The sequence below is a fragment of the Melanostigma gelatinosum genome (genome assembly GCF_949748355.1).
Source record: "Melanostigma gelatinosum genome assembly, chromosome: 13".
NCBI lineage: Eukaryota > Metazoa > Chordata > Actinopteri > Perciformes > Zoarcidae > Melanostigma > Melanostigma gelatinosum.
Genome location: NC_136646.1, coordinates 18,386,926 through 18,399,160, shown reverse-complemented (window position 1 = coordinate 18,399,160; position 12,235 = coordinate 18,386,926). Strand labels below are relative to the sequence as shown.

At 47.2% G+C, this 12,235-nt stretch overlaps 1 protein-coding gene across 3 annotated transcripts; it reads right to left on the bottom strand.

Annotated features, from left to right (window-relative positions):
- Positions 1-652: 652 nt before the first annotated feature.
- tecpr1b (tectonin beta-propeller repeat containing 1b) lies at positions 653-11,921 on the bottom strand. 3 transcript variants are annotated; one of them, XM_079282591.1, is made up of 26 exons: positions 11,873-11,921; positions 11,574-11,674; positions 10,529-10,761; positions 10,271-10,450; positions 10,002-10,124; positions 9,779-9,901; positions 9,097-9,271; positions 8,663-8,763; positions 8,471-8,572; positions 7,283-7,410; positions 6,584-7,173; positions 6,302-6,429; positions 6,040-6,195; positions 5,799-5,948; positions 5,471-5,628; positions 5,127-5,254; positions 3,697-3,790; positions 3,483-3,579; positions 3,303-3,382; positions 3,150-3,206; positions 2,888-3,062; positions 2,514-2,649; positions 2,284-2,376; positions 2,102-2,208; positions 1,862-1,981; positions 653-1,566 (listed from the first exon to the last, which is right to left on the bottom strand). In XM_079282591.1, exons 3-26 carry the CDS (start codon positions 10,751-10,753, stop codon positions 1,432-1,434), a joined length of 3,561 nt encoding a protein of 1,186 aa, XP_079138717.1. In that variant the 5' UTR covers positions 10,754-10,761; positions 11,574-11,674; positions 11,873-11,921; the 3' UTR covers positions 653-1,431. The 3 variants fall into 3 exon arrangements, 2 of the variants coding, with proteins under 2 accessions (XP_079138717.1, XP_079138716.1); XM_079282590.1 differs by having other exon boundaries at positions 8,471-8,763; XR_013772540.1 differs by lacking the exon at positions 653-1,566 and having other exon boundaries at positions 1,960-1,981; positions 2,284-2,437; positions 8,471-8,763.
- Positions 11,922-12,235: the final 314 nt, after the last annotated feature.

The window sequence follows — 12,235 nt, the reverse complement described above, 5'->3', positions numbered from 1 at the left end:
ACTCCTGGCTACAAAAACTGGCTCTTTGGATGCGGAAGGTAATCGCACTGGTGGGAAGAAGCCAGAGCTAGTGTTGGAGGGAGGTATAGGCTCCAGCTCCCAGGATAGACGGGATAACTAAACGGTAGTTCATGCTCAAACACCAGCATTCACAGTGCCAGAAGGTCATACGAGTTAAGCCGTTTGATTTACACCGGCACAAACTTTAATTAAGCGATGTCATGAGAATCAGCACTTTACTTAGTAACTGTACGTCTTCAAATACTGTAAATATTGTGTTAAGTCCTCCAAATTTAACTTATTGGCTCGAAGCTTTCTACCACAGCCTTCTTCAGAAGAAGGGAACTCAGACGTGTCCCAGAGGTCAGTAAAGGGCTGTTTTGTATGCCGTTCAGTAGCCAGGTGATTTAATTAAGACCCCTACTGTATAACTACTACGTCCCTGCTTGAATTCTGGCCTTAGTTGCATGACATTACTAGTTTCATAGTGAAACTTTCAGCCTCGCAGTCAATTTGTTGAAATAAAAACTTCCAACTCTGGTGAACTACTGTCTGCTCTTCGTCCACAAACTGCTTCCAACTTGTTTTCCAGACCGACTGAAATGAAACACGAATCAATATTTTTAGACTTTTATTTCACATTTCAATGCCCTTGGAAGGTGACGTTCAGAGCTGCCGTGAAATTACAACAGTCGCAGTTATGTAGATGGAAATGATACTAACAGGAAGAGCTTTATTGCAGGAGGATAGAGAGCGGTGACATCTTTCAATGTAGACGGAATTTCCCAGGTTACTCTGAGAGTTAAGAACGCATTGTATGAAGATTTTGTTTTAAAAAGCCTTCAATATTTGGAAGGTTTGTCGTAGCAATATGGGCGAAAAACACTCCATTGCAAACATAATATATAAATGCATAATAAATAAATAAATAAATAAATAAATAATTGAAAGCACATGCAAAAGCATAACAGGCAAAAACAAAACAAGATTGGAGTAACAGAGACAATTTCGGCTACTGCGGGATTGTGTTTGAAGACGAGTTAGTGTCGTAACCCTTCATCAGAGTCCCACCCTCTGAGGATTTCACAGGATACCGTATATAGACTAATAAAAGCTATTGCTAGATCCCAAAAACACCCAACAGCCAAAGCCTAGTTAGATCAAACACATGCACTCACTTTTACATTTTTATCCCACAACACATCAAGATCCATTAAATGCTCTTTGTGCTCCCTTTCTCTCGTTTGGTCACCACTGTACACTGACAGGACGTCTGCCTGGGGGAACAAGCCAGGAAGTAACATTCACCCATCGATCAGGAGTGTGATTGTGCATACCCTTTACATGAAGGGATAATAAGAGCCCGTGGGAATGGTCTGAGGAGACAAATGTGAATCCAGGCACAAACAGGGCGGAGGAGGAGGGATGGCTCTACACGCCCACAGCGGTCCCGTTCACCTGTGTGGGGGGCAGCGGGCTGCGTGGGGCTCCGACAGGAGGAGGAGGATGGGGGGCGCGAGGAGCCTCTGCTGAGTTCCCCCTCACACTGATGTGCTCCCATCCTCCCTGGGAGTCAAAACACACAATAGAAATAAAAGACTTACTTGCACGTCACTTAACTTGTGCACTAACGAGGCCATAACACACTGGAAACATGTTTCAAATCATGTTCAAAAAAATAGAATAGCATTGCATTGCATTGGATTTGTTGAGAATAACAAATATATCTTTCTTTAAAAGTAAATAGCTTTTTTCAATACCCTGGAGTGCTGACAATAAATGTAATATTAAGGTCAAAAGCTTTTCTTTCTTATTATTTATATATGAATTAGAGTGGGTATACTTCATGATCCATACTCACCCCTATACCATAGTCCCAGGACTGGCCCTTGGGCTGCATGGGTCCCACCCCCAGCCTGTGGCAGACAGCTCCAGGAGTCTCAGCCGGGAAGCATGGAACTCCCTCTGCTATGATCCACACCTGCAGAGAACAAACAGCACTGAGCCAAACACTAGTTTATCAACATATAGTGTTCACACTCTGACCCCACTATATATATATATCCTGCCAACTACTGATAAAACTAAACCAGTGCCGGACCTGGTCTAGCGGTCCCACAGAAACCTTGGTGACGTTGTTGGAGATGAGCTCCCAGGCTGAGCCCTGAGGGTAGCTGGGGGTGAGGCCCTGTCTGATCCACAAGTTACCTGTATGACGATAAGAAAGAGGGTTAACTGGATTTTCGAATGAAGTAATAAATATGAAGGTTTACTGCTACTCACTGTTTTCATCCACAGCAAAGACAGAGGTCCTCCCAACAGACAGCTGTCTGAGAGTCTGCCTGGGGGGAGACGGGATGTGGTACCAGCATTCTCCTGTAGGGGGACCAGAGCGCTGCAACGTTTGCTGCCTTGTACTTAAACAATAACAATAATGCTGCAAACAGGATGGAAATGATATGTTGTAACGCAATGTGTAATGCGTTATAACAGTTTCACATCTGCAACCAGACCTGCGGGGTTTTGCGGGGAGACGGACCCTCTGTAGAACACCGCTCCGTCCTTTGCGATGGCCCACACCTGGTTTGCTCCTCCGATAGAGATGGACTTGAAGGGCTGGTCTGTGCCCACGTGCAGCCAGGAGCTGCCCTGTGGGATCAGACGGACTGGAGTTAGAGAGAAGACGTTTTTTTTGCAGGGAACAGATGAATGCAAACACTTTGAAGGAATTACAACGTTATTGTTATCAGGATATAAGAATCTAAGATCTAGGAATATAAATCAGTCAATCTAGAAATATTTCCTGCTGCACTCACTGTAAATCTCTCTTAAGATCTACAAATGAATAAATGTCTCGAGTCAGAATTAGTTTTTCAGCAAATCTCACTGCAGGATTTTGGGGGCTGACACCCAGACGACACAGGACGTCTCCCTTGTCGCTGAGGGCCCAGACGGGGACCTGCTCCATCCTGCTCTGGGCCAGGCACGGCATCAGACAGATGTCCGTCAGACGGATGGGTGGGACCTGCTGCCACGGACCTCTCAATGCGATCTTACACTTCCTGTACGCAGAATATCGGATTATTTTAATGCCAAAGGAACTGTGAGTTACAAACCACAGAAATGTCAGCGAGTGCGTGTTTGATTACCTGGTCCACCTTCTGCGCCTGACAAAGTCTTTCATGGTTTTGTGGCCATGAAACGTCCTGTAGGAGGGAGATCAGTCAGACAAACGGAACACCTCTCTTTCTTATTACAACGCTGATCTTTCGTTCACATCCGGAGGAATAATAATAACGTACGTGGGGAAGTCTGCAGCGTACTGCCAGCCTTCTTTGTCTGTCCCTCCAGGGACGCTGTAGCCCACAGCCCACTCTGACACCTGAAACACAGGGTGGGTGGGTGGGTGGGGGAGAATTAGCCGGCGATGAAACAAGAAATGAAATGCGTTTGCTGCAGGACTTTTTTTCGATCGCACCTACCCAGGACCACTGAGGGGAGGGCGGGTGTGTGTTTCCTTTGGTGCACTCCTTCAGTCCGCTCTCATTGCTCCACATCGGCCGGTCAGTAGGAAGTCCTCTGGAGCCCAAAAAAAAAACGCCAAAAAGTTTATGTTTTCAGAGTAGTCAAAGACAGTCCTGTCAACAGCTACAAAGGTTGAGATGAAGACATTTGAAACAGATGAAATGTTCCTACTTGTCTGTATATCCCGTCATAGGGTTCCACCTTTGGTTCTCATACACATGGACACTCCTCACATCAGTCTGCTGGTGCATCTGAACTCCATCTCCTGCCGTAAACACAAGCATGCACACAAAATGTAATGTCAGCAATGAATTAGTTACAGATGTGAGTGCAAACATGTCTCTACAGCTGCAACAGACGCTTCAGCAATTGCACACAAAACTACAAGCTGTAAGCAAGAAGATTGATTATTTCTTGTGTGTTAGCAAGTGAATAATGAATTGTGTAAGTGACATCAATTTGATGTCTGCAGCTGATCTTCATTAGAGATGTTTGTACCAATTATAGATTATGGAACAAGCATTTAGCATATACATATAAACATGGCTTGTATTTCAAGTGAATCTAAACTTGAGAAGTTTTACCAGCAAATATTTTCCATGTTTACTTGATACATATTTACAGTTTAAAAATTTAATTGAAATCGTCACAGATCAATTTGAATGGGCCCCTTAGGACCCATAAATGGTTTCTACAAACTGAACACTTTTTCTTTTTTCTCCCATTTTTCAAGAGTTGAAATAAAATTATTTTTCTCAGCACACAAAATCCTTTTTTTGTCAACAAATGTGCTTGAATTGGTGTTCGTGAAGACTTCTGCTTTGCCACAGTAATGCATCCACCTGACAGGTGTGGGACATTAAGCCGCCGATTAAACAGCATCACTATTACACAGGTGTGCCACTCTTTTATCACACAACACGATGCCACAAATGCAACAGTTTTGAGGGAGCGTGCCATTCGCATGCTGACTGCAGCAAACGCCAGCAGAGCTGCTGCTCATCTGCCGCCATCGCCTCATGCTGCAGCGTGATAGTGCACGGCCCCGCGTTGCAAGGATCTGCACACAACAGGCTCACAGCAGCCAACGCGACACATCGTTTGCAGGGTAAACACAGGTGTAATCAATAACGTTCATTGGCGCGTGGGCCGGCTCCCTGGTAATGTGCATGTCTGCTCACCGGAATGGCTGTGACACACTAATCACACAGTGTTGGCACCATCATTCATTTGATTAATTACACCTGTTTTACCCGGCTATGAAACGTCAAAATGAATGCTGTGAAAAATGTTTCTTCCTTGAAGCTGACCAGCCCAAGGCACACCTGTGTGATAATGATGCTGTTTAATCAGCATCTTAATGTGCCACACCTGGATCACGCTCACTAACCTGGATTCAAACTCATTTGTACACACAATGTGAGATAAATAAGCCTTTCGTCTGCATATAAAAAGTCTCAGATCTTTTATTTCAACTCATGACGAATGGGAGAAAAAACTAAAGTCTTTATATTTTTGCTCCGTGTATGAATATCAACAAGTCCACAGTTTTGTAGATGATTCCTGAATTATTTTTGTGGGAAACATATGGGTAAGGTTACCCGGGGTGGGCTGTTGCCCATTGCGCCCGCTGTAGACCCAGGCGGTGCCGTCCCACCCGACGCCCCACACCAGCCCCAGACTGTTAGACTCTACACAGCGCAGGTGACCCGGGACCTGCCGCCAGAACCTGCAGCACCACACAGCGGAAGCACCCAGCATTAGCCACATTACAGTTAGCCCACACACAGTATGGAAGAGATTTCACCATGCAGAGCAGTGTGTTAGCATGTTAGTGGTGTATGTTAACTGACATGTAGCAGAATTAAGACAACGTAAGCACAAAAAAAAGCTGATGGGGAAACTAGATCTACTGGAAAAGTCAACTATTTGGTATCAGTCTCACATGAGGTCACAGGCCAGTGCGTGTGCAGGAGCTTCCAGAGAGAAGGACGGCTCGTGGACCATGATGTCTCCCTTTGAGGTCGTGGACCACAGGGCCTGTCTGGACGGGGGTCCTGTGATCCCTCGACACTCACAGCAACAGTCAGACAACAGGCACAACTAAACCCATAGGACAGAGGAACAGGGCATGTGATCAGCAATGGGCTTCAGCTAGAACGTAAAAACACCACTAAAGTAAGAGATGAAACATTCTACCGCACACGCAACGCGCTAAGCTACGTTTTCACTCTGTGTGCTTAAAAATACGTCTTGTTCTGTGTAACTGTTACCCAGTCATTCATGTCCTTTTCAGTTTGTGCTGCCAGAACCAGGGGCCACCTCTGTTTGGTCCTTTGGGTGGTGTACACAGCAAAGGCATAGTGGCAGTCCATGAACACTGGAACCAGCGCTGTCACTTCATGTACAAACACATGAACGTACTGTGGGGGGAAAAAAGAGAGAAGAAAGTGAGGATGAAGAGAGCGAACGACTGTGAGTAGACAGGTGAGAATTTGACTGACCGCAACCGACCTTCTTCTCGTCATACTGTGTGTAGTAGACAAAGAAAATGCTGTCCTTCCCGCCGTCAGACTTGGTGGACTGCTCGAGAGCAACGCTCGCATCCACCCAGCGCTGAGGCTTCCAGTCTCTCCACCAGCGCAACGCACCTTTACGCACCCACACCGACTGGCGAAGGAAACGGGAGGATGTGACCACACGGAGAGGAGATGTGATCAATCCAAGACGGACCGGAGGAGTTTAAGAGAAGTGTCAAACACAAAGCAAGTCTTACGTGGCTTCTCTCCAGCGGCTTCTTGCTGATCTCCTCTCTGTTCTCCTGCTGCTGCTGCTGCTGCTGCTGCTGTTCGCTCCACGCTGCTGACTGGACTGGAGTCAGAGACAGGGAGCTGGTGAGAGGACCTGACAGACAAGTCAGACAGACAACCATAGAGATGACACACACAGTACATCTCTACACATGCAAAAGCCCAAACGCACAACACAGAGTACAACAGTCAGACACAGATAAACGGATAAATCCTGAAAATCACTGCATGCTGGCTCCTCCATGTACCTGTGGGACTAAGCCAGCTGATCTGTGAACCTGCGTCCACATCGCAGCCTCCACCAGAGACCCAGGTCCACACCGGTGCGTCCTCTACTCCAACACCATGAGAGGTCTCCAGAGTCCCCAGGGCGCCCGACGAGGGCCCCGCGGCCTGTGCACATCGGGCCGCTTCGGCTCCCTCCAAATCCACATTCATCCAGGGGACGTCGTGTCCCGCCGTCTCCGGGGTCGGGAGTGTCGGAGCTGGGGACGGCTCCTGGACTTCTTCCTGCCGTACCTCTGTGATGGGGAGTTGGGGAGTGGAGGTTTTGTCCCGGTCTGACACCAGGCTGTTGATGAAGCTGTCGCTTGCAGGGATAAATGGTTTGGGGGCGTCCTGTTGTAAGGCCGAGGGAGGGTCCTCTGTTTTCAGGGGAGGTGTCGGTGTGTCCGCTCCCCCTAAAGGGAGAAAAGAGGGGGCTGCCGCCTCCAGGACTGGGAAGTCTTTCGTGCCGTTCGGTGGATCAGGAGGACCTAACTCTGAGTCGGAGTCAGTGCAGCTCAGGAGGGAGCTTTTTAAGGCCTCAGCCAGCTGGTCACCAAACTCACTCTCCTTCCTATTAAACAAACGCATATGGACAGAGCAGGAGACGATAAGAGACATAAGCAGATCAGTTTCATTACAAGATTAAAGGAGATGAAACGTGATCCTGTATTCATACAGACCTGGGTGGGATAACCTCTTTACTGTTCCCCCATTGGGCAGAAACAGGAATCCAGCCGCTCCCGCTTGGTTCAGACAGCGTCACGCCCATTCTGAAATACAGGCCTCGGTCCTCACCTACCGCCCACACCTGACAGAAAAAAGAGAAGAAAACAATGTAGAACAAAGGTGAAGCTCAACAATCACACTCGCCTGGTGTGACGTGTTTTTTACTGAACCGTTAATTCAATTCATAAGAGGGAAATTCAGTAACAACAACAAAAACGAATAAAAATAAATATGGCAGAATCCTGTCAAATAAAATGGAAAACCACTTGTCTTCACTCTTCAAAGGTGCATCAGTGGCACCAGTCGGTCACAGGCAACTGTTACTTTATAAGGCCGTATACTGTAACACTGGCACCTGCCACCTCACACAAGCTATATCCATAATTATCCATATCCAACCCTGAAATATGAAATATGGGATATGATGATGACGGCTTGTCCAGCTTCTAATTAGGGAGTCTCCCATATGTCAGGCCAGTAGGAATATATTCTGGGGATATATATAAGGCTGGGCCTGAGGTGCTACTGCCGGGACATTGGCTGGGGACGGCTGGCTGGACTCGTGTTACAGGGCAAACGCCGGGCAGGACTCGCGGCCAGAGGTAGAGGTGCTGGGGGGGGAGGGGGGGAGGGAGGGAGGAACAGGGGTGAGAGACAGAAGGGGAGGAGGTGTGAGGTGTGGGGTTTGCAGTGCTAGCAAAGTCCTCAGCAGTGCGATACAGAGAGAAAGCCTCTCTGACCCTGACCCCAACCCTGATCCGGCTCGTCCTGAAACCAGATCCAAAAGCCGAGGGTGAAGTGAATCGGTCAGAGGGGAAGCAGCTCGAGTGCAGAGGAAACAGGCTACAGTCAGGTTGTCAGCAATCAAAAAGGCTGGAACGATCACGTTCAATTTAATTATTGATAATAAAATGTCACGGTCAAAAAAAAGTGTTGTTTCTGGTGTCTAATACATTTAAATGTTGTTTTCAAAAATGATTTCTTCTTAAAAAAACCATCCTACATTGTTGAAGCTACATATTTGTTGTATAAACTGTATTTTTAAAGTATACCTTAAAGAGGAAATTCAATGCATTGTGATCAGGCTTTAGGCTCGAATCCAAAAGGTGTGACGATGAAATGATCTCGGGAAATCTTCTCACCTGTTCGTTGAGTCCTACATCCACCACCATCATCTCCCCTCCGATGCTGATCCAGCCGGAGCCACAGGGGTTGTGGGAGTTCACGCCACGCCTGAACCACACCTGGAACCACACGTACAACAAGCAAACAGAGACGTTGCCATCACAATGAACAGCAGCCGTGTAGTCGGAGTGTGAGGAGTACAGATTCACCTTGTAGTCTTTGGTGACCACCCAGACCACACTAACTCCAACGGCCACATGAAGCGCTTCAATCTCCTTTCCTGGTGATTCCAGCTCTACCCACGATGTGCCTGATGGAAGAAGAAATGCCGCATGTTTACTGACACAGCATGACGGCAAGCTGTCGCCATTCCCACATGACAACAGGTGGTCTGTCCGGTGAGACTTGCACCGTAGAGATTAAAGTCAATTTCTACCTTTTCTTAAATGTTTTGCGTCCATTTTCCAAACTATTTTTTTTATGTCAAAGAGTAATCTATATGAAGAGAAACAAAGAGCATATCCCGACACAATCTCAAATTCATCGCACCAGAACGATTGTTAAAGAAAAGAAAAAAAGATGAGACATAGCGGAAAATAATTTTGGTGGGTACATGTAAATGTGAAGTACAGTGAATACTAACCAGTCGGGCTGTCCAGGCTGAGGCCAGTACGGACCAGCAGGTTCCCGTCCCACAGTAATGCCCACAGGAGGTCCCCGGGGCCAGCCGACAGCTGAGCCACCTCCTTGGGCACTTCTACTTCCTCCCATCCGGAGCCCTCTGGGACCCGAGGGTGGATACCCTCCCTGAACCACACCTGCAGGGTAAAGATATGGTGCATGGTATAGCATGGTCCACCAGGGTGTATCCGTATTGAGCAATAATAGAGCATCAAACCATATCTGATGCATACTTTTATACTATGTACAGGATTTAAATGTCTCCGGAGCGCATTTAAGTTTGCCTATGTAAATATGAAGTCATGCTGCCCTCTTGTGGCCAGAAATGATAAGTGAACAACACTAAAAAGCAGCTTGTTGCTACAACATCCGACTGACATCTAAATTTGAAGCATTGTATCTCATGTTAGCCTGTATGAATGGAGCGTTCAACAGCAGTGTAGAGGTTGTCTGGGGGGGGGGGGGGGAATACCCACTACTGTGAACAGCAGGGCATCTTCGGTGCTGCATCAACTTTTCAGGAACGTTTAGTGTTTGCTGATAAATCCCAGGGTTGCAAATTCTCAAAACCATCGTGAGGGGAGCGTGTAGTCCTTCCCTTTAGCTAGGTGTACTCTACATGCACATCGGTCCAGTAGACTGACCTCTCCTTGTTGGGACACGCCCCAGAGGTTGGGATACTTTCCAGACTGGTCACTCATCTCCCAACCACCGCAGCTGATGTCACAGAGCGGCAGCAGCGGCTTCCTGGGATAGTCCAGGGGGATCTGCAGACAGACAGTGGCTTAGTTTTGAGTCTTCAGTCGGAAACCTGTGCTCAACTTTTCCAAACTGATGTTTCTAATAACCAGAGAGTGTCCACCACACCTTTGCCCAGGTGCCTTGTGCTGTGTATCTCCTGTAGCGGATCCACCGCCTGCGACGGACACAAGAGTTCCACTTCTTGTCCGGGGAGAAGTTGGCGGGGAAGTCGACCGCATACTCCCAGCCCTGGAGAGACACACAACCAGAGCCTCACTCGAGGTGTACGTCAAGTGTGGTGACACACTTTATATCGCATGCATCAAAATTAGAAAGACAGAAAGCAAGAAAGAGCCACAGACGTACATTAAAAAGGGCACTGTGTTGTTTCTTACCCCAGTCTGGTTGGGTTCTCCACAACTCTGATCCACATACCAGTCTCCCTCCCACTCCCAGCTGCGGGAGGGCAGCTCAAAGCTGTGGAGCGGTAGAGGATTCATCCCGGTCACGTCGCTCCACGGCCAGCGGTCGGTGGGCAGCAGTGTGTCAGTGAAGCTGTCCACCGGGTTCCACCTCTGAAAAACACGCACGGAGCAACAGCGCTTGAGCATTAACCGCATTACAGCGTCTGCTTTGTAAGCGCATCAACGTACCTGGTTTTCATAAGTCTCCTCCCGGTAGCGGATGGAGGTCTCGCTGGGCATCATGTTGAGGTAAACGTGGTGGTCGCAGCCGATGCCCCAGCAGCGGCCCTTCCCCGCAGTGACACGCTTCAGCTCCAGCAGCATGTCATCTGCACGCTCCCAGCGCTGGCCAGCTGTGGAAAGGCTGTACACCCTGCCGTACACATCCACGGCCCACAGCAGCGTGATGGGCATGGTGGCCCCTGAACGGAGACAGCACTCATCTTTCCAAGCTGTCTGGTATATATTGTATGACTCTTGTGCACTTGAGCGTTATTGATATCCTGAAGAGACACAACCTTGAGTAAAGGCTACATTTACATGTATCCTTGAATAAGGACTGTTATTTCCCCAGGCTAGTAGTGTGCATAACTTAATGTTTATGTAATGAGATGTGTCATATCATCAGAATTATGTGGTTATTGTCTATTATTATATTCCAACTTTACTCTCAAAGTTTGGACTTCTGTCTTGAATTCTGACTTCAGTCTAACATTTTAACTTTGATCACAAAATATTCCCAATCTTCTATTTTTTTCTAAATTCTTACTTTTTCTCAAAATTGTGGGATTCATTTTAGATTATTTGTTTTTTAGTAACCACTAAAAGCGTGGCAATGGGCTTTTAACTTGAAATTGCTGACCGGAAGTTTGGCGTTTATTCCAGCCATTTAACTTGACACTCGATTGATACTAATCCTACAGTATTGACAGTCACTGTGATGCCTCGACTGCCACTATACTATACAATCAAACAGGCCTTTATGCGGTTTAGTTACATGAAATGTAATATTAGGTCATGTGATCTCAACCAGCCGCTTGAACTTTATTCTCTAATTAAAAAAGACGGAACCAAAAAGAGTAAACGTAGCCTATCACATTACACAGTATTATGTTTCATTAGACTGCAATTTCCTGTAATGAACTCAACCTACCTTATGCAGTGTATCTTTACACACACGCACGCATACATACATACACGCACGCACGCGCGCGCTCGCGCACTCTAACGTCACCTGGATATAGGTGTCCGATCCGCGGTTGTCAAGGGAGTATCAACACACGCGACGTGACATCAGGTGCAACAGCCGATACCTGCCATCTCCGAGGCTCCGTGCTGTGGACACATTTAAAAAAAAAAAACTCAAGTTAGTTCCCAGCAGAGGAAGTTAAAGCATGCGATGCAGCGCGAAAACACAGACAGCTGGAGTCGAATGCCGCAAAGTCAGCTATAAGCTGTTTACATCTCCAGGTCTCAGGGCTGCAGTCACAAAACCCTCTCAGAGACTTTCAAAACACGTACACCATCACTTACAGACGAGGCTCTGTCACGAGCAACACCTTTTGGAGACGACGAGTGAAGTCATTCATGCATATTCCGTCTGCGGTATTTAATTTACATTCCTGGACCAGAGGAATGCTCCGACTAACTCCCGAGACCACAACAGGAAATGGAGGAAGTGTGGCTCTGATTGGCTGAAGCTCTGCAGGGGAGTGTGGGATCTCTTCCTCCTATTGGTGGAACAAGATGAGCTCCTGGTATTCTTTCCTTTCTTTTTTTTTTTTTCCGACACCCGCTGATTGACGCGTATATTTCAATAATTTATTCAGCGTCTGATGAATTATTGAGGCTCGAGGTTGGTTTTACATGTTTGGCTACAGTTTGGAATATTTGATG

What these genes read in the sequence shown, in the direction of transcription:
- tecpr1b (XM_079282590.1), bottom strand. Translation starts at nt 10,753, where the DNA reads ATGCCCATCACGCTGCTGTGGGCCGTGGATGTGTACGGCAGGGTGTAC. An exon ending in TGGGCAACAGCCCACCCCGG is followed by an intron (nt 3,791 to 5,126) that starts GTAACCTTACCC and finishes TGTTTACGGCAG; the next exon opens with GAGATGGAGTTCAGATGCAC. An exon ending in CCTGGGACTATGGTATAGGG is followed by an intron (nt 1,567 to 1,861) that starts GTGAGTATGGAT and finishes TTTGACTCCCAG; the next exon opens with GGAGGATGGGAGCACATCAG.